General features: G+C 41.2%; 1 protein-coding gene across 2 annotated transcripts in view; it reads left to right on the top strand.

The window, feature by feature from the left end:
- Positions 1 to 2413: 2413 nt before the first annotated feature.
- Positions 2414 to 27372, top strand: part of gpc5c (glypican 5c) — a 98028-nt gene continuing 73069 nt past the window's right edge. Inside the window, exons 1-3 of one of the 2 annotated variants that reach the window (XM_079649190.1) lie at positions 2414 to 2871; positions 11780 to 11941; positions 25162 to 25865. In XM_079649190.1, coding sequence (XP_079505316.1) covers positions 2694 to 2871; positions 11780 to 11941; positions 25162 to 25865 — 1044 coding nt within the window. In that variant the 5' untranslated portion in view covers positions 2414 to 2693. The remainder of the gene's footprint in view (positions 2872 to 11779; positions 11942 to 25161; positions 25866 to 27372) is intronic. The other variant, XM_079649189.1, reaches the window with a different exon arrangement.

Genomic DNA, 27372 nt, shown 5'->3' with positions numbered 1-27372 from the left:
TCTAATTTCCTTGATTTGTTTACTGTTCGTATAAGACATGTTGAGGCAATGGGACTAATTAAGAACATATTCGCCTTGCAGGAATGGGAGAGCAACATCTGAGAGCAAGCATGTTTTGCTGTACAACTTCAGCACTGTGATGTGCTTTAGCTTTTGCAGAGGGCCTCCTTCAGGTAAATGTATTTTAAGCCTGAAAGTAGTATCGTATACAAAAGCTGTTGAGTCAAAAATGTTTGGCATTACACTAGCTAAAGAGCCATTGAGTCTGCTGTTCTCAAATGATGCAACATAAAACAAGAGGACCAGAGCTACTGGTGCCCCAATAGCTAAATCTTGACTGAAATATTTGGATCCTTCTACAGGGGCTACTGTACATCTCTGTCACATGGCACCCAATGTTATGTTATGCCTCTGCAGTAATATAATCACTTGTGTATATATTCAGTATCACACAAGTGATAAGGACAACATTTGGACTATATTTGACTCAAGAGCACCCTCTACTGCACTTACTTATACCAGCTTACAGAAACTCACAGACAGGACATTGAGGAAAACTGCATTTGCAGAGGTTTGTTACAGACACAACAACTAATGAATGGTTTTTCAGTCTTTAGTACTGTGTATAAGATCTATGTAGTTGTAAAGAAAGACCGTATGTTGTATCTATGTTATATGTACAACAAACTTGGTGACCTTCATGCCTTGTTTGCTGTTTTGTGGAAGCTAATCTTTATTGTTGTGGAGTCACTGTGTAACCTTACACTTTATTTATTCCTGGCTGCTTTTGCTTCCTAGCCAACGGAAGAAGAGTAGACTATTTGTGTTGTTAAAGTTAAATAAAGTATATTGTGGCAGCAGCAGCTGTTTGTGTTTCATGAACGCCATTGGATGGGTGGTTCATTATACAAGCAGTTGCCAGTAGATAAGTAGGAATGGAAATATCCACTGTAGCAGACCTGCAACAAAACTAAGACCGGCAATAAACTCGCCCTCATCACATTAGATAATAACTTAATGTCAGCTTAATGCTTTGTTTATGTAGCAAGCCATACATAAAACCAGGTTCACAAAGTGTTTCCTGCCTACAGATCATTTTAACAGTTTGACTAGTCATAGCAGGAAGTATACAGTTGGAATTGATAACTTTAACAATGCCTCTGCATACATGCACTGTATCAGACAACTTTCTAAGTGAACCCCAGCTTCCACCTGTAGGCTCGGGGGGTTAGTTATTTAATCATCACTCATCGTGCTATGTATATCTGTGGAGTGATGAGGTCTGAGCCTAGACGCCAAACTCAACTATATGCTGCTTCTAATAAACATGTTAAAGAAACACGTGAGTTGTCCGACTGAAATGTTATTATGAGGGTTGCATTTAACAGAAAATGGTTTAAACGAGCAGTGGTGAGAACCTTTCTAAGATAAGTGCAAAACACTTTAATGTGTCACACACCTAATGTGGTGTCTAACACACCTAACCTGCTGAAAAATACTGACTCGTTGTAGGTCAATTACATTTTATAATCATGTAGATCTTTCTGCTGTAGTCTCATAATGCATTGGGTGAAATCTTACAAGGTGCACAGCCTCCAATACCCCTCCTCTGGTTTATTGACTACATTTGGAATCTTAAGTCAAACCAAATGATTGAACACTGAATCTGAAAAACACATTACTATCACAGCTGATTTTTGTTGTTGTTGATCATTTTAACTTAAAACATTTTAGCCAGTAGATGGCAGCAATGTGAATCAAATAACTGTATCAACTATTGCTACACAGCTTCAGCAACAGTGAGAACAGGATTCCCCATGTTGCAGGGAGAATCAGATGCAACTCAACCATTACTATACTCTGAAAATACAAAATCTTATCCTGTTTTACCCAATTCCACCCCCATACTTATTTATGTTTCTGTCTTGGACAGATCACATATCGGCCTGCATTTTCTTATGATCCTAGTGGGCACTAAATAGCAACTTACTGTATGGTGTGACATGTTCTGAAATTGTTTCTCACCTGCAGTGCATTTGGGTATCTCCCTTAGTTTCAAAGTGGAATGATCTTTGATTGTGTTACAGAAAGAAACAACCACTACAAAAAATGGGGAAAGGTGAGGTTTTGATTTGGAACATTTGTGAAATGATCGGTTTTATATTAAGTTGTAACCCTGTTACTCTAAAGAGGCACAAACAGTTGCAGCAAAACGTTCAAATATAATGCGAATAGTGTGTAAGATACGTTAGTCATGTTTTTGTTTAATTAAAAACACCAAGGGAAATTGTTCAGAAGTTGGGATTTAACATTTTGTTAATTAATAAGGCTATTGACACTGCAAGTCCCTGTAGGGATATTGTAGTGAGTTTTAGTTGGGGCACTTAGCTGAAGTAAACAGACAGGGAGGGGAGTGTGCGCTAGGCTTTGGAAACAGGCATGCAGACAGCCGACCACTGCAAAGTGTTGAGCGCGGGACAGACTGGCTTTAGCCCACACCGCTCTCCCTCTCTCCAAGAGAAGACCCGAACCTCTCATCCCAACCAATTATGTGAAAATCAGACGGGAACGTTAGTCAGATGTTTAAACTCATCGTCGCTTCATTGTACTTGAGTGCGGTCTATTTTCAACACTGTCACACAGTTTGCAGCCAGGCTACAGATCCACAAGGATACCTGGTGTGAGATGCGGCAATGTCCCGAGGAATATGCCCACGCGTAATCTCTTGCGGATCCTTTTGGATTTTGTCAGCGGTCATATTTGCGGCACATTTGATCGACGTGGACGCGTACAGCTGTCATGAAGTGAAGACCGCTTTCCAGCTGCGGCAGGTCGGGCCGCTGCACCGCGTCCCGGAGACACCTGGCACAGGTGAGCCAGTGGGTTAGGCACCTCATGGCGAAGAGCACTTTGGCTGAAGTCTAGTTCCAACATCATATTTTGTTATGGTTCCGCAGTCAGTTTATTAATGGATCAGCAGAGAGTAGTCGTGCATTTAACATGAACGACTATAATAGCGATGTCAGCAAATAACCTGCACGTGCAAATGTGTTAAATAGTTTTACAAGAAGAAAAAGCCTTTGATTATTTCCAATGCTTCTAACCATTCTGTATGTCTGTCAAAAGCACACGTGGGTCAGCACACTTGCTGTGAGTGATTTCCCAGCAGCAAAAGTAAGCCCACTCAAGTGGCAACAGCAGCAAGAGATAGAAAGGCTGAGATATAACTGATAGATCTTTCTGTCTTCACTTTTATCATATTATTCTTGTCAGTTGAGGAGACCTTTTAAACAGTTTGACCAACACATATCTGTCTTATGTTGGCAAAGTTATTGGTTATGATTTGTCTGGTGAAATCTAAGTTAAGTGAAGTGTGTCTGTCAATCCCTTTTCATTTTGCCAGGCATCATATCAGTCCATCGTTGTTCTGAACATCCAAAATGTTGTATTATACTTAATATAACAAGTAACTCAGTATATACAGTATAAGCAACCTCTGATGTGTCTGTTTAAAGCATCAGAGCCTCTTGAGTTTTGCCACAACTTAAACATTGCTACACCAACAGTTATTATTTGTGTTTCTTTGATACCTGCTGAGTTTTTGATCTAGAACCAGGGTAGTGTGTTGCTGATGTCTCATGATTTGATCTCTGTGGATAAAGAGTCAACAATATTGTGTCCACAACAGGAGGAGTGAATGATTTGAACAAGCCACCGACAACTCTTATGCCCCCTGGTATTTAGATACTTTGGGTGGCATAGGCCCTTAAGAGTCCATGCCCTTTAGCTCAGGTTCAGCACCTCTGTGGACTGGTGCAATTGCATTTTTAGTTTGTCAGATTTCTGCCAGTGCGATGCTTGAAAGCAGCTTCAAACGCCTTGAAGGTTTTGTGGTATGTGCTTTCCTCATGCACACTGAGGAAAGGTTTTTTTATGAGAATAAACATCAGCTCCAAATCTGTTTTGGAGGCAAAATGCATTTTTAGCAGGTTTAGGCTTGAGTTCAACTATGCTTAGTTTGCTTAACAGTTTTTCTGTAAGCATAGTGAGAAACTTTTAACCGATTATGTCATATTTCCTCTATGTGGGGCCGTCTGTATTGACATATATACAATTTGGCTATTCAGTGTAAATTATTATGTTTTTACTATAGTCTTTTGAAGCCTTTCATCATTTCTATACATTTCATAATTTGAGTGTGTCTTTCAGTTGGCTACTTTTCCTGGCAAATACTGAAATACTATCTCAATAGTGTTGCATGCAGGTTTGTGGCAGCTTGAGTATCACCCAGTCTGAGTATGCAAGCTGTAACAGTGAGAAGAGCAATAGATAGCTGAGTGGTAAACATACCTAGAGGGGCATCCAAACCACTTGATATGTTTGTTTAGCAGGGTGTCACTACTAGCAACAGAGGATGTCAACTTTATTGCAAGCAGTCGTTTTGGAAAGGACCTTGGTCTTCTTAGGATGTCAGGCGTCTAGAGAAACAGGATTGCGTGACAATATTTTACAGTCTGCAGTGTATTGGCAGAAGCTACATAAGTATCCCAGCCTGCAATAGCAGCTGTTGATGAGCATTTTACCTGACTGCGAACATAGCAGCATACGTATGGTCCGAAGTCTATGGAACAGTCATTACTTTCAAATTATTTTTTCCCCCCACCTCTATATTTTATTTCTGAGACGCACACTCCATAACATCTTTGTAAAACTGGGCTGCTATGATGCAGATACAAACTGCGGCTTTTTGGTCTGGACTATTAATTGAAATAAATATTTGTGTGTAAAACATCTGTTGAACTGCATTTAATGTCCAAGACCTCTCTGCCCCTTCACAGCTAATCAAACATTGCTTTAACATTTTGGGCTTCTATCTTATTTTGCTTTTTATTTGTATTTCACCTAGAGAGGTTGTTTTGGGTCAGGCGCAATCTTGTCTTCAAAGCACTAACCATGGAAGCCGGTGTTTGAGTGGGAGAATTGGTGTATATGTGTGTGTGTACACAATTACGCTACTCTGTTTCAGTTCTCAGATCAAATGCCAATAAAAGCAACTCTTGAAATTCGAAGTGGCAAAGCTTCAGCCCTTTTCACAGTCTGATGTTTGTTTTAGGATACAGTGCTGCGTTTCATTCATGTGTGGCGAACTGATTTCTCCCTAAGCGCCAGGAGTGTGGCAGCAGGGAACTTAAGAGTTGGCCAATTGGATATGATCCCATATGAAAAGAATCACACTTTTACGGTACAGATGAATATTTCTGTTTTCAAAAACGGCCACGATACGTAGTGATCATGCCTTATGAATGTAACCTGTTGGCTAGCAGAGGTTGCAGAAGTACTAACATTCTTTAGAAAAATGTGAAATTATGTAATAACTTAAATTAATCTTTTAGGTAGATGTCCTAACCTATTCGATGTTCTACTATTTCTGTTATGTATTTACTGCTAATAGGGATATTAAGTCCTTTAGAGGCACTCAACATTTATAGAAACATACTTAGTTACATATGTGTGCTGAAACTGTTTTATTGAATGGCCATATAATGACTGGGGAGTATTTGACCAATACTGTATGTCCTTGTATTGAATTATTTCAGACCAAAAATATTTGCTCTTCAGGCATTAAACATATTCTCTGGGCCACACTTTATAAAGAGTGACTTTATCTCCATGCCAGATTCAGCTTCAAAGGAACTTGAATAATCAGTGACATGAAGTTGCTTATCCTGTGATTATTTTTAAGAGTTATGACCACTTTGGTACGGCGGTACACAGCCAAATGCTCCATATTGAAATTACTACAGATTGCTGATTTAGCCCTTTGGAGATAGATCATTTTGAAAGCAGACAGCTCGCAGTGCTGCTCACAGACACACCCATTCTACTGCTGGCTTCTTGGATAATGTCCTCAGATATGATCAACCAATTTTCAAGCTCAGTTAAAACTATCTGATTGAAAAGGGCTTATCTGATTGTGTACATACCACACACAGAAGACTTTGTTCGACTTATTACTGTTAACAGACTTGGCAAGCTCTCAAAGCTCGGGGTGTTTTTTGATTGACTGTAGTTATATTTGATTCCCTTTTTAACGTGGCCTTTCTCACTGAGAGAGCATGCCCGTGTTGAACAGGTACTGTACTCTGTTCACACCTAAAATGATTAGGTATGTCTTTTATTCCCCCGTCCTCTCTATCACCTACTCAATGTAATGTAAATGCACACAAGAACATTAAAAAAAACTAAATCCATTCAAATCTATTAGTGGTAAATAAAAGATAAAACCCAGACGTCTTCGCGTAAAAAGAAGGTAGAGATGAATGAACTGACCAACACCCTAGATGCTCTTTCTTTATCCCACACAAACACTCCAGCCTTCCCAGTGTGGTCCAATTATAAACTAATTACTGTCTGAGTCGATCTATGCAACATCTCTTATTGGATTGCAGCCTTAGTCTAGTTTTTGAGTCAATTGTGTGTGTCCTTACACTCTTTGCTTGCTACTGTGTTAGCAGCCCATGTCATTTTATGATGTTAGTACACTGCCAAGTATATCATCTTCATATCCAATAATATAACCGTTTAGACAAGATGGACTTTCTGAGCTCTAGGGACAGAAATAGTGCATGAGAGGAGAGCTGGTTTCTGAGAGGGAGTGTTTAACAGACTATTTTAAATGCTAACATAATTACTCTGCCAGTTAGTGGCTGAGCACCCCTCTGATAATTATGCTTTAACAGATCTGCATCAGCCCATCAGCCTCTTTCTAAACTCTTGCTGTCCAACCTCTGCCCTCTGGAGCAACTTTGGAACCTGTGCCAAGCACTTTAGGTCTTTCCAGCTCAGGGTTTGCGAAAGCTAAACATTCCAGTAGTTTCAAGGTTGGCCAAAAGTGCAGGTATGCAGCATATACCCTTTTGAGACGTGTTTTCATTCAACATGGTCCATCCAAAACACAGCAGATCTGTGTAGAGTAAATATCCTGTATGTTCAGTGGATCTGTGATCTTCAAAGCGAGCTGGCTTCCTGAGGCAGGAGAAGGGTTACTGCATTAATTGGCTACTTTCTTACAAAGTTATTCTTGTTCTCCGAAAAACATCAAAACGGCAGCATTAGCAACCCTCACCGTCATCAACACATTCCAAATCATAACAACTTTTCCACACCATATTGAGATGTGAGCAGTATAAACATACTTTTCTGGGTGCAAAGGTTTATGCATGTGTGTTTTTAAAAAGTCTGGTGGTAATAACTAACCATCTTATCTGCAGTATACTGTACTCAGCTCTGTTACTGTAGTACCACATTTTGAGAATGGCATGCAAGTTAGCAGGGCAATTATTCAGTGGTAGAGTTTCTCCACTCTGGAGTTTTGACGTGTGAACTGAAGGGCACTGAGGTGTTGCTGAGGGGATTGTGACTGGCAAATCAAGACCCCTGAGCCATGGCTTTAATACGGCAAATTACTCTAGAGGTATTTGTCACCTGAGGACGATTAAGAGAATTAAGATTCAGAGTTGACATCTAGTCTGGAGAGCAAAGTGTGTTGAGGTTTAGCCAGTCAGAATTAAAAGTTTTCACATTAGCCACTAAGTACAAAGGACCAGTATAATTCAGTCCTTTTGGCCTATTCGAGTCAATACAATGTCACATTAAAGCCAAGAGTTGATATGTGAAATCAGATAAATAGCTACGGCTTGTAGATAAATTGACATCGGCGAGTGAGAAACTTTGAAATTTGCAAAATAATAAACAAATTCTGCGGAAAGTGGTGATACAAAAGTGTCCTCCCTCACACTTTGTACCGGTACATCCCTGTTAGTGCATTTAATCTGTTATTGCTTAAAGGGGACCTATCATGCAAAATGCACTTTTGTACGTCTTTTATACATGAATATGTGTCCCCGGTGTGTCAACCCACCAAGTGTCAGAAAACACAACCCTCTCTCTTTTCGTCCATACCCAAATCTCTAAAAACGGGGCTGCAACGGAGCTGATTATTATTTGAATTTTTCTGACGTCAGAAAAGGGGTGCTCTCCGCCTATATGGGCAACTCTCCACCTATCAGGGGAATGAGAGACCGCTCGAAAGCGCTGGAGACACTGTAGTACATATGCCAGGCCTGTAAGTGGCGCTGTAGTCTGCCACAAAAGCAGAATCAGCCCTTGCAAAAACAGGGCTGGAAAAGAGCAAATAGAGCGAAATGAAGCATGGCTAAAATGCGTGATCTGTTTGGTATTTTGAAAAAAACCATCACAGACATGTTTTACAGTATATAGGTATAGCCCTACAATATATTTTTCAAATATGGCACGATAGGTCCACTTTAAGTAAAAGTTATTAACAGTATAAAGTATACATATTTACAGGATTCCCACATCTTTATCATCATTGACATAGCTGGCCGCCATTAGAAGGGCGTAATGGTTGAATAGACATTACCGATGATGAGTAATCAAGGTGTGGTGTCTGTAAAATGTACCAGTATCTGGACTGTCCACGAAAGTAATATTACTTTTTCGGCAAAAATGTCAGCATGGACGTTAACAAGGTTGTTGAAAATACCAGTTATGTGATGCGTAAAACAACATTTACATGGTATTTAAAGGCTGAACTAACTGCCAAAGAAGTTTTCTTTGAGAGTATTGCATTCATGATTGAGGCCACCATGACGCCTCTGTGAAGTACATGAACAGTGCATAGAATAACTTTAATGGCATAGCGGCAAAGAGAAAGGAAAGTTGAATGCAACTCAAATGTCATTTTGACTTTTAAATGAACAAATCCACACATAAAGCCAAATGTATGCAGGAATGTCTTAAATTCAGTCATGCTGATCTCAGCCTAAGTCAAATCAGAGACCATTCCCATCTAGAAAATCAAACATTTGAAGCAGGACTTGAAAATTGTTGATGATTCATGGTCCCTGAGCAATTTGACAGAGCTTGAGTAGTTTTGTAAAGATAATGGGGAAAAATTGTCCAGATGTTCAAAACCTTTGCTGTTGCCAAAGGTGCCTACCTCAGTTCGACTGAACGAATCTGTGTAAATATTTTACTTTTATAGATGCACTTTTGTTATTGACATAAAATACCCATTAAGCCAAACCAAATGCTTTGTCATCAAACAATAAAAACAAAACCTTTTTTATAGGGTTGCACCCTTGTAGGACAATTTAAAATAATAGTTTGGTTTCAAATAATTCATGTGTTACTCAAACACACCGCAGTCAGATATTAATAGATACTGTATGTTCTACATTGTAGACCTTAATGACGCTTAGAGTCCTCTAATGCCTGTGAGTCCTCAAAACATATTTTACCCTTCAGGAAGAAGCCACTAAAACACTGTCACTGTGGTACAATATTATATCTAAATAGCCAACTTATGAAAAATAGATTCATACAAAATGTGACATGGCTTTTAAAGATTCCAGAAAGTGGCATGGTATATTCGTGACACAGTCAGCTTGCCCTGACTGCTGGGGTGGCTTTAACAGCCAAAGTCTTTCTGAGTATCACTTACTCCATGAGCTACTCGCAAGGGACGGGGAGGCTAGGCTGGATTCCACTTTGAGTCCCTGGATATTAGTTTCATATCACAGATAACACACAAACACAAAGGAGAGAAAGAGCCAGCCAGTGAGGAAAACAGGGTCAGGGACAGAAGAGGAGAGAGGACACACGCCAAACATGGACATATGACATCCTGAATCAACATTAAAACAATATATCATGCTTTCAACAGGCAAATAATATGTGACACAGTTATCTAATGTTTCCCATGCGTCTCTCTAAGTCTGAGTTAATGCATTATTTTATATTTACATTAAGAGTTTCACATTAAGACCTAATCGCTATCCAGAGAATAACAGCTCAAGCTTGTAATCGCTAGTGTGTGTCATTAATCACCTTATTTAAAAATGATACGGTTCCGCCGATAATTATGGAGTGAACATGTCCTATTTTTAGACATCTAAACAGTTTGAAATGTTGGATGACAAAGGCCTTTAGGGTTTGTTGTTGCATTTCATTTTAACAGACACATTTATTCCACCAAATCTGTACTGCACAGCCGAACATACCCCCCAAAAAGTAGTGCAAATGTTTTCATGAGTTGCTTCTCTTGATTGGTGAGGTCATATTAAATAAGATCATTTTAATAAACAAGGATCATTAAATCGAATGGTCAAACTGAGATGGCATTCAACCCCAGAATGAAGTAGACTCTCACCAGAATTCACTTGTTCTTTTGTCTTTGAAACATAGATAAAACCCATCGATTTAAAACTGACGTATCCATATATTTTTGGAATTTCTACATTTTTTTTAGATTTTCCAATTTAATTCAGAACTTATTTGACAAGACGTCAGAATAAAAATAAAGGACGAGTGAAAACAAAACTGTCATATGACATAATAGATGTATTTAATATTTTGTTATTTTGTGTTTAAACTCATTTAGAAAATTATTGGGTTTCTTTTTTTGTGTAGAGCATTATTAAACCTGATAGGAGGTACATTGAGAAGTACCAGATGTAAACTTAAACAACTGCGTAACATTGTACCCTCTTAAATGTGGTTATATGCCATCTTTATACACTGATGGTCAAGGTAATCCCTCAATACAGCCATAACGGTATTAGCAGGGAGTGCACTGCTACAGCATTGGAGATAATGAGCTGTAAGGGGCAGGACAGCCAGTGATGACTTCACTCGTCTGGCTCTGGGATGGGAACAAATGGAGCCTCGCTGGGTAATTAAGAGACACCCAGGCCTCACTGGGATATGCCAGGCAAATGGGAGAGAGGGAGCAGAAAGGGAAAGAGGGATTGAGAATGCAACCCTATTGTGTTTCATGGAGGGATTTGGACAGTGAGGCACTGGTCTTGCGGTCTGTCCTAAGGCCATGCTTTGGGGTCTGGTTACAACACCTGCCTTCAGCCACCCCCGTCCAGCCCGACCCCTGTAAAATGAGTTATCATATCAGACTTCTGCATTATGGAAATGTCCGTGTGCGAGGAAATGTGTGGGAAAGGACCATCTTAATAGCCTATGCTAATTGTGAGCGTTCTCAGTGATGTCATTGCAGTGTTTATATGTGTAGCGAGGGTGAGAAGCAGGTGACACTGGCAGGGTTCACCGCTGATGTAATTGTGCCTGAATGATCTGTTCTTTGGATCATATTATCTGCAGTTAGGTCATTGCCTTCATGTGGTTGTTCTTAGCTGCAGTATTATAGCTAATAACTGTCTTACTCTAAAGGTGACCTCACACAATTTACGCCACGTGCGTGTGTTTGTGCGTGTGCACAGTTATTCAGCATGTTCATATTGCAAAATGCAAGTGCATGCATGTGTTTTTATGGGACTTGCTGCATACATACATGTGCACATGTATATCTTGATGACATTTGTGCAATTGTATGAGCCAAATGTATTTATATATTTAGCAGGGACAGTATTTTTAGCAGCTAACGCGGATGAATTCTTGGTCTACTTTCTCACCCTCCCACGGTGCCTCCTCTGTCTCCCAATGGAGTTATGGAGTTATGGGCCGTCTATCTATGTGCATACTCAGGACACTATACATATACTCACACATATTTGCACAGCAGTGAAGAATCATAAATCTATGTCTCTACATAAGAGACGTTATCGTATCTAATCCAAAATCTATAATCCAAATGTTCTGTGATACATTGTTAGTGACTTAGATGAATGCTGATATCAAACTATTAAAGAAATGTAACATATATCCTTCTGCTTGTCTTCCCTAGATGTGGATCTGATGATTTGTAAGCACCAGGGTCCATCTTGCTGCACCCGGAAGATGGAGGAGAGCTACCAGTTGGCTGTAAAAAGGGAAACCCTCCAAAACATTCAGTCCTACAGCTATGAGCTCGAGCACCTCATCTCCGGCCACTCGGATGCCTTCCAGGGTAAGTGGTCGGACAAAGGGGCCAGACTGGGGTTTGTTACGATTGGCCTGAGACACTGAGTTGTTGTTGTTGATGGATGGGAAAGAAATGATGCGTGTTTGGTGAGGTCATTTTGCTATCTGGTACATGTTGTACCTACCAGTATTTGGGACTTAGAGTATAGCATGCTTGCTTCTGCAAAGAATTTAATTTAAAACTTGACCCAGCTTCATGCTGACCTGCCACTGAACTTGTGACCCTTATTCAGATCCAAAATTCAGCAATAAAAACAAAATACCTATGTTTGTTTTCTTGCTTCCAACAAATATTTATTTGTCCAATATTTTTTGAAAAAAGTTTTGTATTCAGTTCCCTAGGTTCAATGTAGCTGGCTTGCAGGCAAGTGTGCAACTCAGGAAATGGGCATGGCTTCACTCCCCCTCCCCTCCCCTCCCCTCCCCTTTCTACTGTGGGTTTGGCAGCAACAGAACTACAGAGAGTGACCAATGAGGGTAAATGGGGGGAAAAAGAGGGTATAGAGGTCTTTTTCCGGGCCTCCAGTGTTTGTTGTGAGTTGATCTGCTTTGTCATTATGTGACCCCGCTGTCAGGACAGCAACACAATTACCTGAATCCTTAAACAGATGACAGTAGTTTTGGGAAGTGAAACAATCTGTGCACAGTCATTATTTTTGTTTGTTTGTTAAGTGTTTATTTTTGGTGATTCTTTTTCCTTGCGCTGCCTCTTTGGTAGCCTGTTCAGTTTAGATGTCTGAGTTCCGAATAAACAGACCCTGCTGTAGATACAAAGCCTGTTTGAGCTAGGTCTCGCCTGCCAAAGGGTTTTGTGCTACGCCCAACTGAATCAAGCAATGCACCATTTGCCCAAGCTTGTCTTTCCTCTTCCTCTACTGATTGCCGTGTCATTTAAATTTGAAAATTTCCGAAATAGACCAAGTTTTTCTTCTCGAAAACCTCCGAACACAATCCCACAGAGGGCGGGAGACATGCTTTGGATGTTTTTAGTCCTACAGGAATTTTGGTACCATGCAATTAGTTTTATAAGACAATGGATTGGTTAGAAGCCATGTTGGCAAAGTTGTGTTTTATGATGGATGGGGATGTGTCCAATTCTTATCCCATGTTTAAAAAAAGGTGTAATTGAGAATAAAACTGTTGAGGGAATAGACCTGGAGAGTGTATTATTTGTAGTGTTGTCATGGAAATGATTACTGTCATGTTTAACTTGTGAATACGTAGCGTTGTAAATACGTTGTGTTTAACGTAGCAAAGCACCACCAAGATATGAATTTCCAGTCCCTATATACAAATTACTATATACGTTTACACAGAATGGAAATGAGCCTTCTTACAGATGTTTTACATGCAGTTTAAGTAAGCATGTTTGAGAAGTGTTTCTGGTATTTGTCTTTTTTATCATCATTAAGATCTTTCCCTTATTACCTCATGTCTGAGCCTGTCAGGAGAATGAACATCAGGTGTTCCACATATCCAGAGAAGGCCAAGATGGAAAATAACAATGGAATAACAATAGAAACTGGAGTATGGTGGTGCTGAAAAATGATGATGTCACTAGCCCTCAATGTACAAGGCCTTCTAAGGACAGTCTCTTTGCTGTCTGAGTGCCTCAAGTGGAATGTGAAGTAGCAAGTGTCTCATATACTGCATGAAGTAATGAGAAAATGAATTTGGCTGATACCCTGGTACAGTTATTCACACACTGGGACATTGGTGGACAATTGTTTGTGGGTAGCTTTCTTCTCCTACCCCTTTTTGTTTGTACAATATATTTCCGATGGCATCTTGCAGTTCACCACTGAGCCACTAGTGTGCAGGCTAAAAACTCTTCTGCTGTTAATCTGTTTATTGGATAATACTTTCATGATGTGGCCACTGTTTTCTCTACTGCTTTCCTTCCCTCTGTCTTTCAACTCATACTGCAAATCTTATAAAGGCAATTCCTTTGTGTGTATATTCTCTATGTCCTAAGGAGATGCTGTGTGTGTAAGGAGTGTGTCTGCGTGTGTGTTTGCGTTGGCCTGCATTTGTTTTGACAGCTCTAAAGGCCCTACTGTGCTTTGTCTTGTGTGGGAGTTGTCATGTCATGAGTATGACCCCATAAACACAGACCACATTTATTAATGCAATGAGAGTTTGTCCACTAATGTTACCGATACTGTATAAATATGAAGGATCAGGTTCATGTGCATGCTGCAGAAACATAGCTTTAAAGTGAAACTGAACCAATAATCTTTGGGATTCTCCAGATATTGCCTTCCACTTTCACCCTAATACTGCTACACCCTAAAAACATGCAGGCATGTTACATATTTTTACATAACAACCTCCTTTTCCCCGTAGTATATCCTTTTCTCTATCTTTCCTATTACCATTAAACTTTCCCAAAACGTAAAAAAAAGATAACCCTCTCTCACTCTTAACACAAACAGACCGAGGTAATGAGTGTTTGGGCCTGGTGGTGGATAGGATAGATGTCAGCCCCAGAGCCCAGTCTAAGCTGCTCCAGTTTAAAGCTGCCATCAAGGGATTTTGCCTGTCAGCCTGTTCTAGCCAATCAGATCTGGAATAATCTTACTGACTGGACACCTCTCTGCTGTGTTCTGATTGGCTAAGACAAAGTTGAACAGAGGGATTAACCACTTGGATCTTTGTATGTCTGTTTGCCCCACTACTCGTTAATCAGTAGATCTGTTGGGTTAGACTCTAGACGAGCCTTACTTTTAATTAGTTCCAACAACCTCTCGTATAAATAACTCGTTCAGTCCAATATGCAGCAATCACTTGTTGGCAAGTTGTTGTGCAGGCAATCCAATTTGTTTGTGAGTGCGTGTGCATGACAGGTGGGAATGATGAGCAAGAGAGTCAGTATCTGGGTATAGTATCTACTCACACTGCTGGGGAGCAGATGTCAAGAAAATGCTGACACTTTTGATCACTAGTGTCACCGATATGAGCCCACGGCTAAAGGCCACGGCATCTGTGTGTGCGTGTGTGTGTGTTCAAGCATTTTGTGCATTGTGTGTGTGTATGTGTGTGCATAAATCTGTACCAAAGACATGAGAGCATGTACAGTATTTACCACCCATGCAAGTCACCACGACCACCTAAGGATTCAACTTGTCCTCACAAGAGCTGACAAACTCTTTTCAGAGAAATGCCTTTCTGTTCGGCTAGATAGCTCTCTATCAGAAATGTAAGTGCCTCTCATTTAAAACTTGACGTGCCTGTTAATAAAAATACTCCATTTGAGAAAGAGAGAGGGATAATAGAGTCTGTGGCAGGGATGATGCCTTTCCTCAGTGAGGCGACATAATTAGCAGATTCTTGTCTCATCATCCAGGAACTCTCCAGAACACCCCTCCCCCCCCCCACCCCTGCTGTCCTGGGAGACAGCACATTCATGAGTGTAGTTGAATGAGATGACTCGGAGAGACATGACAATTGGTGATGAAAGAAAATAAAAACTGACTTTATGGTTTGTTGGTGCCCTCAGGCTTCCTCAGGTGTCCGAGTTCAATCAACTGTAATTGTCTCTCTGACCCTGATTGCCTTTGTGGTGTCAGTAGACAGTATTCTTCATATCTGTCGCTCTTTACACCACTGTCTCTCATTCCAACCTCTAGGCGCAGACAGATGGATGAGAATATCTAGCCTAAAGCCTTATTGTTTATAAGCCACTCCAGATGAAAATTCCTTTGCTGTCTTCACTTTTACTGTCAAGAGAATCCTGGGTGGCTTACACAACACACCCTCGGTAAAGGCAACTGTCTTATTGATTAAATAGTGGTGATTTATGTGTGTTTGTGTGGGCATGTGTGTGTGTCTATAAGTGTGTGCAAGTGGGAATGATGAATCACTTGGCTGTGGTTGCCTATCTTCACTCTTTCATCAGAATAAAACTCCCCTCTATCTGGATTGCGATCTCTCTGCATTTGTCTGGAAGTCCTCTCACTTTTGCTTGTGATCTTGTTAGCCTGTCCTCTCTCACATCATTATGTTTTTGTTCTCTTACTTCATGTCTGCATGTTTTTTTCTGTGCAGATGTTTTGACCGACAGGGTTATTGCTCTAGAGGCTGATGCTTTGGACACAGGATGACATTGCACTGCACCATGAGCTCATGCTCAAATTAGGGAGGATATCCGGAATCCATCCCGACACGTCTCATTTAATCACACAGGGTGGAGTGGAAACGTGTTTATGGACCTAATAGTGGGAGCGAATATATTGCGTGTGTAAGTCTGCGAGTCTGCGAGTCTGAAGGATGTTTGCATTTTATCTACGTCTCCTGAGTCTCCTGAGTAGACATGACACATAAGGGCAGGATATGTATCCCTCAGAGTTTGAGGGGAAGGGAGGGAGGGGAAAAGCTCAAAGCCCCTTGCAGTCATAAAGTCACACTCAAAGCGTCCCTAATTACCAAGGCTTTTTGTCTGTCCCTCTCACGTAAGCATGACTATGTGAATATCAAGAGAGTCAGGCCTAGAGAAGGAGAACAGAAAAACGAGAGCTTCATGGTTACCCACGTTAGAGAGGAAGTGTGCTCAGGTGTGTTTGAATATGGTTCTGTCAGGTGTGTGCGTAATGTGGTCTGCCTTTCAAGACTGTTGAATCAACAGGTTTCTGCCCTGGAGATTCACACTGTGCTGCTGCTCTCTGAAAACTCTCCCTTTTTCTCCCTTGGTGTCTCTCTCTGACTGTGGTCCATGCGTTGCCAGCATTGTTTGCTTAACAAGAGCCTGCTGGTACCAGGAATACTATAGGGAATCTTCATGTCTCAAAGATAACCCACTTGCCAAGAGTGCAGAAGGAAACCATAAACACTACATTCTTCTCCATCTTCTCCTTCGCCCCATAACTTCATTGTTTTTCTAGTCCCCAACAGCCTGAGTCTTCTTCACCAGCCATCCATGCTCCTCAATATTACATTCAAAGCCTAAACAAATATGAGCTCTGTGTAGATCAGCTTGCCGCCAGTCTCCACAGCTATAATTTGACATACTAGCATGAAATGAAATTGAGATAAATACCCCTTCTTTTTCTCGCCAACTCCATCTCTTCTCTCATGGAATGACTTTCTGACACTACTCTGCATACTCTTTTTCTGAGGGTGTTTCTCAGCGATCCTTAACAAACACTCTTTGAGTAGACTAAGCTTCATTAGTCTCACTACTATTGTGTGAGCAGCATAATAAGCTTGAGGTCCAAGGAAGTTTCTCTGTAATCTCAGACAAAGTCACATCTCCTGGGGTTTGTACTCTGTCCAAGGCAATTTGGCTTTTCTGGAACACAATCTGTCTGGCGGGGCTGATGGGATTTGTACTCAACTGCCGCTGGTCGGTCCAGTCTGGCCTTTCCAGTGTCCTGTCTGCTGCACCCTCCTTCCCAGAATGATCCCACAAGTCATAAAATGTGTGTGTGTCTTGGTTTGCGTTGTATATAAGTTGTAGATATTAATCTACATTAGACGACATGTTTGTGAACAGCAGCTGGCTGTCAAAACCTTTATGTGAGAGACTCTTTCTCAAATTGTTCAGTTTACAAATGAGGTATTGTTAAGGGAAATGCTAGTGGATGTTGACCAAAATAAGGTCATTCTTGGAGAAATAAGGAAGTATTGGTAAGCCATAGCGTGAGGGAAAGAGGGTTTGAACATCCAATCTGGCCAGACTTGCATGTCTGTGAGGAAGAGCAGCTTCCACCTGACACCTGTGGGAGATCAGGGTGTGTTCCTAATATGTGTTTTGAATGCATAAGTGGGTGAGCATCGTAGTTTTCTTGTCTCTGTGTTGTGACTCACACGGTTACTTCGGCCCAGAGTAGGTTGGAATTGGCTTTCCATCTCCTGTGTCTCACTACCAACTCACTCCCTCATTCAAGTCAACCCTCTTTCCTCATTACGCCCTGTGTTGGACACTCCTCTGCTTCCTCCCCTTCCCCTTCCTCGCCTCTATGGCTCCTAGCTCACCATTAAGGAGTCCCCAAAGGCTTTATTCACAAATCCTACAGTCATTCATCCATTGTATTCCGGAGGAGGAGGAACATTAAACAAGAGAAATGGGGGGACAAAAAAAAGGATATGGTTCTAACCCTGCCCAGTGGAGTCTTGTTTGTATGATCCATGATGGATTATGATATCTGTCTGCCAAAATGAACAGACACAGGTCTGATCCTAAATAAACCACTGTGCAGTCTATCACTGGAACACATTCTTCTCTCATAAATGTTTTTATAATTTGATCTTGATTATTCGGTATTTCCCTCTGATTTATTTCAGGCCACAAAATGGATTAAAGCATTTTTGTTGTTTTCAATGGCATAAGAAAGGGGCTTTGCTTTTGTTTGCTTTGTACAGCCCTTTGAGGCATTTCTTGTGATTTGGAGCTATAATACATTTTGATTTGATGGCTTAGGCTTGATCAAAGAAGAGTAGTTTTGGCTCATAGTTGGATCCATGCCAGTGACCCTGTCTATGAACAAATCATAATACATCTGAAAAGTGGAACATATTTCATTAGGCACCCTTTCATCTTTTACACCTCAGTCAGTTTAAGGGTCTGGTTCATGTTCATCTAATGTTAGCCTAAATGTTTCCTTTCCCTTTTCATGAAAGTCTGGAGTCCAGTCTCTGGCCGTTTGTAGTCATCATCAGTTTCCACTTATATAGTAGGTTGTAACCTTGATGAAGCTTTTTCAGTTATCAAAAACCACAGGCTGTAATCAATGTGGCCAGCTTTTAGAGGAATTGCCTTGCTTTCTTCCATTCTGCAGATCTGAACAATATTTTACAGCTCAGTCCCTGGAATAAAAACCTGTTAAGCAGTTTCTCCAGGATGTAAAAAAGCATATAAACTTACACACAGTAAATGTCAGAAGTCATTCTTACTTGTGCAACTAACATTCTTTTTGATGTATCTTTTAAGAAGCTATCATTAAGTGTAAATATATGAATATATTTACGTTTGACACTGTGTCCTGCTCCTTAGCGCTACACTACCTCAAAAGAGACACTGTGATTTATATACCAATAAACAAAAGAGAAATGGGGGGTCACTATAGACCTGTGGCCCTCTTAATGTGTAAGACCAGAGGTGCTGTCCATCAGCCTGTCAACAGTTTGCCCTCATGCTGGCCCTTCACATCTCCCCTTTATGGCATTAGTCATTTGAACGACTCTCCCTCCCTCCCTCCCTCCCCTGCTCTTCCCATCGCCCCGCGCTCTGTCTCCTCTGTCCCTGTGCTTCTCTCGTCTGCTCATTCCCCCGCCTTCGATCATGTTTCCCTACTTTGGCCCGGGCAGGGAGCGCTGATCCCCCCCTCCTGTCCAATCTCCACCGACACTCCTCCCCCCACTCTACATTAAAGCCCAGTGCACCCAAATGCCCCTGGCATCTGTGGAATTGTTTATGTTTCAGAGTTTTGATATAGCTGAGCTGCCTTTTTTAATCACCACCACCCCCTCCCCCTTGTCTCCACCCTCTCAAGCCGATTATTCCACCTGTTAGCTTCCTGATAGGACAAGACAAGCACACAAGGATTTGCAGCCGGGGTTTGCTAAACGTTGTGCACACACGTGATTGCATACGTGATTGCATACGTGGTGTTTCTAAAGGGTCTTCTGGAGTCACAGAGTTTTTTGCACGAGTGCAGCCCCTTCAGTTCCTGTAAGTCAAATGTGCATGATACCACGTCTGCGCCTGTTGTTAACACATGACTCATGCTCCTACTTTAGACTTCAGACATGTGATTATACCACACAACTATGATGAATCAACAGATTGATTCATTGACTTATTAATAGTTTATTACCATTAAACTGTTTGCTGAAAGGTTAAGGGCTGGGAGATTGTGTGACTCTGCAGCCCCCTCCTGTAACCTAAGATCACCAGTGCTGAGTGTGAGATTGCCTTATGTACTGTATTTCTACTAATTAAAACAAGGATATGTAATCTACACATGTGTCACTATGTCATATATCTGTGGGGTGACCTGTCTGAAACCCAAGCCTGTGGTGGGATTAAAATGCTTTGCCTGAGAAGGTGGCTGGTGAGGTCCAGCCAGGACTGATTGCCAATATAGGAAGGGCCCACAGCTCCATGGTATGAGCACAGTATCTCCTACCTCATTATCACAATATGACCACATCTTCCAGCAAGCACGTATACACACTCTCCTCTGCAGGCCTACAGGCACGTACTTAAAAATACGGACATATAATACATGCACTCATACTTGCACATATTGAAAGATGCTTTCTCCCTTATGGCACAGAACTAGTTAAACACTCTAATTTAGGGATATGCAACTGGTTTAGGGCAGTAAAGGTTCCAGGGCCACACAAACAGTTTTCTATTTTCTCAATCAAAATATCTGGATTCATAAGAAATCCACTCCACACTTTGTTTTTACATTTGACCAATCATCTGATAAAGCTAACCATAGTTTACACATGGATTTTTTGTCAAAGGACTTAAGATATTCATTGCTATCGGGATGTTAAGAACATTCCATGGAATATAACAAAAAGTGTATCTCGAGCCGGTTTCTCAAACTTACCTACCCCACCTTTAAGTAGGGTTCATAATTGTTAATGATTTGTTACTTTTGCTGTGTATTAAAAAGATCAAGGCTTAATTGCATTACAATTGGAACTTGATGGACCATTTCAACAAGTAAATGTCACGACTTTCTAAACCATAGGACACATTCAAAAACATGTTTTACCTAAAGGGAGAAAATACATTTCCAGAATGTTTACAGAAGTCACATAGGTGGACTCATATTGGTCAGTAGAATGGATCCAACAAATATTTCTCTGTGAATATTTTGGACTGCCATACTGTAAAAACTGCACACATGAATCTGATTAAATGTGTAGTTGCTCTGGAGTTAAAGGTGTTTCTGTCTCCACAATGTATTTTTGATATAACCACTAGGAGTCACCAAAGTCAGAAATGCTCAAATGCTACACATAGGGGCTATACATATTAATTAATAAGTAACTTGCCGCAACCACTACAATTACAATAACTTCATCCTATTCTATTACTAGTACTACCACTTCTACTTCCCATCATACAGTACAGTCTGTTTTTCAAACCAACCCCTGAATGCACATTTAGCATGTTTAACTGTCTGGTGCCACATGGCTGTCTATGCAGCGATTTGGCAACAAATGAAGCCTTGGCCTTAAATACCTACTCAGACTGTGTTAAGTACTCACGCATATATGCATGTCTCACAGTGTGAGAGTGGCTTAGACATCAGGGACTGTTGGGTAGCAAAGGCGGAAAACACTATAGTTGTGACTTAAATCACAGAGCTGCCACTGAGCTTATTTTGTCTCAGTGATTTTGGCAGCTTCACCATGGCAACACTAATTGTGCCAGTAAACCATTGGGTTGCCATGCAGAATGAAAAGTGGAAATAGCTTCTTATGATTGAACCCAGTGCTCTCAGAGAATGGCCTTGGCATAGCATTGGAGGAAAGATATGGTATAATACCCCAAGCAAGAGTCAAAATACAGTGTAGGCCCCTGCAGGACAAAGGCCTCCTCTGCTTTGCCACTGTTGCTTTTTTATCCATTTTAATACCTTGTTTATCCCATGTCAGATTAACCCCACAAGGCCACAGACAAAGCAAGCCTCTTCCTTTATTCCTGTATAGTTAGCTTGACAATTAGTGTTTTGAATGTCAGTGAGTTTTGAGAACTTCCTCGGAAATTAAAGATAATTGCTCCATGCAAAACAGCCTCAATCCAGCCAGACTTCATTTCCCAAAAGGATTACCCATGGGAGTATGTGAAATTATAATGATAGCCACCCACCACTGTGTGTCTGAATGGAGTGTGGTTGATTCAGATTCAGACACTGTGGTCCGCCAGAACAATAAAACCCAATTGAATATCATGCAATCGTAGTTAGGGCTTTAAAAGCTGCTGGTTTCTTGTTTTTTGTTATCACCATGTTTCCCAGAACTGGAAACTGGACAGAAAACCACAACAACTGTACTTGATTTATCGCAAAATGAGAAACCAGATATCTTTGAGTGTGGGATGAGTGAGAACAGAACATATCATGATGTTGAAAATGAATGAAACATGGGATCCGGTTTTTTGTTTGTTAGAGGAAGTGTAGAGAGGAAGAAAGGTGCACTCTGGTTCTTCTTTTGTATATTCAGAGAAGGACATGTTTGAAGTAAAAGCCATGGAGACACAGGGAAGTGCTCCGGACCCAGGGGCCAAATGAATCCAGATGTCAGAGCATGTTCTCAAGGTGGAGTCCACTTTTACAGTAGTTGTTTTTACTTGTTCAAGAGTTCAGTCGCTTCTTTTTATTCCATTTTTCCTGGCAGTCTCCCACCCTCCCCTTTTTTCCTCTTTCGTGTTCTCTCTCCGTGTCATTCTCTTGGCAAATAAGAATATGATTTTTTAACAAGTATGGAATGTCTTGAGGATTTAATGATCCTGTTAGAAACTCTTTGAAATATCCTGTCATGGTGCTATTGAGAAGCATAAGAAATATTATTGAGTCTTTTTGAGAAAACTTGATTTTCTTGTAGAGTAGTTTTGTTTTGGCCAGCTCAAAGAGAGTAAGATTAAACCATGATATTTCTGAGCTTGATAATGTAATAATAACATTATGTAATGCAGTGTAACCTCAGCTTGTGGGTACATCTTGTGGTGTAAATGTCTGACTGGAAGGCAAGCATGTGGACCCCCCACTGATACCAACTCTGCAGCCCCTCGGGCTTCGGAAAGAAACATTGACTGGAAATGAAACTGTTTCTTCTCTGCAAATCTAATCTTGTTTTTGCTCAGTTTTTTTCCTCTTTTTGTGTTGTTTTCAGCTGGTCATCTTGGAATTTCACATTACATTACATGTCATTTAGCTGACTGTGTCCAAACCTTTTTCACTGTGTGCCACATACAGAAAAATATAGGAAGGGCTGGGCCCCTCACTAGAGGTTTATAGGCTCATAAGGTAAGTTATAAGTCAGCAAAATCAATGAAATGTGGGTCAATGATGCTTTATACTTGAAAATGCTTTAAAAAACACACCAGCGTACATCACAGCTCTCCAGAGGGTTTACTTTATTGTGTTGACGTCTCATTCCTTAAAACAGGAGCTTCAGATTGCTTATGAAAAGAGGAAATATGAAGGGTAGATTTAAAGCTTGTTACAAAATGTTATTGGGCTTTTTTTATTCAACTACGATTTGTTTGACATTTTTTCCAACTTTAATTGACAGAATTTATATGAAAAGTGGGCTATGTAGTATATCTTTACATTTGTATTTAAGAAGTACAGTATATGACAAGCACAAGTTCATTTGTGGGCCGTACTACATTATACTTTTTGAATTAGCTGAGGGCCGTTTCAAAATGGACCGCGGGCCGCATTTGGCCCCCGGGCCGTATTTCGGACACCCCTGCTGTAGAGTATCTCGCTCAAGACACATTGACTGACAGCAGGGGTTTGGGAAACGAACCACTGACCCTCTGATCGGTACACACCCATTTCCCCCCTGATCCACCGCCGCCCGGGGTCTCAGTCAGGCAACCGCTTGTCACCCTTCGCTTTACAGTAATAATCCCTAACAGACCGTTACTTGTCCTGTCTGCCTGCTTTATTTCTGTCGCACGCTGTCATGCTCTGTAAAGCTCATCTCATAGGCTACAACTTCGAATGTCATGCATGCGCGAGCAGGTCTGATCATGACGATGGAGCTCTCTGGTGCATTATAAATGAGTTGTGCCTTTTGCTGGCCGGTGGGGGAGTCCCCCTGTGTCACAGACAGCGGCCATATTAGTGCAGCTGTTGAGGAGTATATGACTGTTGTTATCCTTCTGTCTGTGAGCTGGGAGGGGCTGGAAACACACAGGCATACACACTAACACACACATACACATTTGGTACCAATCACTCTGCAAATATAGATTCACTATGCGAGAGGTAGACTTAATGAATATTTAAGTGTTTGCATCAATCAAAGTTTTTTTTTATCTTAAATCAGCAAACTGTTATGGTTAATGGCATGGTGATTAGTAACATTTGGTTAGCAGTACAATTGTCAAACACCGTCCATATTTTATGGATGTATGTACAGTGTGTGTGTGTGTGTGTGTGTGTGTGTGTGTGTGTGTGTGTGTGTGTGTGTGTGTGTGTGTGTGTGTGTGTGTGTGGGGGGGGGGTGGTTTGTTGGCACCCTCCTTTTCCTGTCTCAATTTCTGTACAGTTGCTACTGCTCCTTCTCACACACACACACACACACACACACACACACACACACACACACACACACACACACACACACACACACACACACACACACACACACACACACACACACACACACACACACACAGGAAGGGTAGTGAAGAAGATGGTGGGTAATATAAGCAAGATCACACATTTTTATGTTCCTGTGATCTTTTTTGATGACACTAATCAAATATATATCCATGACTTTCTTAAAGTCCCCTCTTCAAGGAAAAACATATCACTGAGCAATGAAATAGGGATGGGGTATATTTGGAGAAAAAAGGACAACAAATTACTGGGAAAAAGAGACAAGCTGTTTTTCTAAATTTCTAGTCTTTCTTTTTCCCACTGCCCTTTGCTTCAACCTCTTACACCCTGTAACAGTAACTTGCTAAGTGTGTAGTGGCACTTCTTTGGCACTAATCAGCCTCTGCACTAACATCATTGACGTGAAGCTGTAAGGCATTACAGCTTCTTTTGCTCACCAGGAAATGACAACATAAGAACTGGAAGCCTGGTGGCTGTCAAAAGCCCATGGAGAATCTGAAATAAACTTTATTTGCCACAGAAAATGCAAATCTCTTTCTCTCTCTCTCTATCCCCCCCAGCCTCTCTCTATTATTCTGTAGACAGGCATACATTCTCTTTAAGACATACAGGTGATGACATCATACAAAATAACATCCATCCACATTATAGGAAAACTTGACACTTTTTTCTCAACCCAACTTACTGATGCACTCAAGCCAAGCTTAAGTGGTTAGGGGCCAGGGTTGGATATGTGTTTGCATTTTGATGCCATGATCATTATTTCATGGAGAACTTGTAAATCACGTCATCAAGGATTTTCAATATTATTCTCCAATGAAATGTCAATCCAACCTTGTATTTCCTTCTTTCTCTAATCTCTGTGTTTCTATATTTTCTCTTCTTGCAGACATGTTCCAGTACCTGCTATCCTTCTCCCAGGGCCACCTGAGCTCTCTGTTAGAGGGAACCTACCCATCCCTGTCCCACCATGCTCTGCCCCATGTTAACCAGCTCTTCGCCTCACTGTCCCTCTACCTCCGTGGGGCCAACGTGTCAGTGGAGACGTCAGTTCACCAATTCTTCAACAATCTCTTCCCACTCGTCTACACAAGGCTCATCAATCCAGGCATCGAAGGCAACATGATGGTGGGCATTGAAATGGGTGACTGTCTCCGTATGATCAGGCAGGATGTCAACCCTTTCGGGAGTCATCCAGCCGTCATGGCCCAGGAAATGGCCGAGGCGTTGGGAGCCGGGAGACAGCTCGGCCTGGCCCTGGAGGAGGGTCTGGAGGTGATGAATGCCACCGAACATGTCAGCATGAGCAAAGAGTGTGTGAAGGGCCTGGTGAAGATGGTGTACTGCTCCCACTGCAGGGGACTGACGCTCATCAAGCCCTGCGTGGGATACTGTCTGAATGTAATGCGGGGCTGTTTGGCCAGCGTGTCGGAGCTGGATCAGCCTTGGAGGAGGTACACCAGCCTGTTGGAGCAACTGACCCACGCCATGGCGGGACACCACAGTCTGGAACTAGCCCTGCTGGGGGCCAGGGACCACGTTAATGAGGCCCTGCTCTACGCACAGCTCCATGGTCCACTCATCACCGCCACGGTGAGTACACACTGAAAAAGCAGCTTTAATGGCAAAAGCAAAGAACGTCCAAACCTTTTTGTTTAACATCTTTGTTTTACACATATACTTTGGCAATGTTCACTGTATTGATTGGAAGGGTTTTACAGGCTGCTTGTGGGTTTTGAGCAAATTTTTTTTTTCCATCGGTGCAACAAAGAACCCGGCACACAGCCCTAATGTTTGCACAGGGTTGAAACTATTCAGAGAAAAACAATGTTTATACAAAAAAAAAAACAGTCCCCCTCCCCAAATAAATGCAGGCTGAGCTGAGGCTAGAGATTGACACATTTTCCAAAAAAGCAAGGCAACTCAAAGTCACCATTGTTGTTTAGGTTTTCACTGCAGGGGGATATTATAAATTCCACATTTACCATGATGAAAATACAGGAAGTAGTGGATAAAATGGTGATTTGCTGGACTCACATGCTGTGAGTACTACCACACCCCTTGTGTTTTATAACATTTTAGTTTGGATGTTCAAAATACAAAGATACTTTTATGGATAACTGCCAGATATGTCATAATACTGAATACTGCAGTTACATCAACAGGTAGCATTGGTCAAGCATTTAGAAATATCCCACCCTTAGCCAATCACAACCTAATTCATCTGTATACATCAGCTCGCTCTCTCAGGTCACACATGCTCAGTCTACTGTCTGTCCCACGTACTCACCTTAAGACCTGTGGTGGTCGAGGCCGTGACTCCTAAACTATGGAACGCTCTGTCCGCTCACCCACGGTCCGCAGACTCTGTTGACTCTTTCAAAAGAAATGTAAAGACATTCCTGTTTGGGCAGGCGTTTGGGTAACCTGTATGCTTTTATTTTATTCTATTGTATCCTATGTTATTATTGGGTTTTTAGCACTTCTTATCATGAGGCTTGTGTGGTCATTTATTATTTTATGATTCCTTTGATGTTTTAAATGAGTGTGAGGGAACCTAGGGAGTTTAACCTTTGCAGACCATTTACATGCACAGTAACTTATATTACACACTGCAGGAAAGGGTCAAACCAAAAGCATAATAGGGCCTCTTTAAACAGTTTTGTTAAACACAAAAGTCTTGGTGTGTAAACTTGAGATCGAATCTCTGTAATAGATGTTTCTTTACATCGACATATCCCTGCATACAGTATTGTAGTACACAAAAGATGTGTAGTAGTTCTGTTAGCTTGTCAGTCATTTGCTTTATTTGAGATACCATCTTAAATCTGTTTTTTTATGGTAAATACCGAACACTGTGATCTTTATCTTCACATATTAAGCAGAAGCCTACTTTCTTTTTATAAGGTGAGGTCATGCATGTGGGTGTAAAGTAACATGAGTCATACACCAAGGAGCAGAAGGTGATCAGCAGAGATTTATGTACATCATCTAGACTCTAGAGGAACATTTTCACTAGCCTTTAAGTCCCCATTGCATCTCCCTCCCTCCCTCCCTCCCTCTAACTTTTAGGAACGGTTGTAGTCGCAGTGTATTTTTT

This window comes from Notothenia rossii (genome assembly GCF_949606895.1).
Source record: "Notothenia rossii genome assembly, chromosome: 9".
NCBI classification, from domain to species: domain Eukaryota; kingdom Metazoa; phylum Chordata; class Actinopteri; order Perciformes; family Nototheniidae; genus Notothenia; species Notothenia rossii.
The sequence above is the reverse complement of the archived record's forward strand: the minus strand, read 5'-3'. Positions and strand labels throughout refer to the sequence as shown.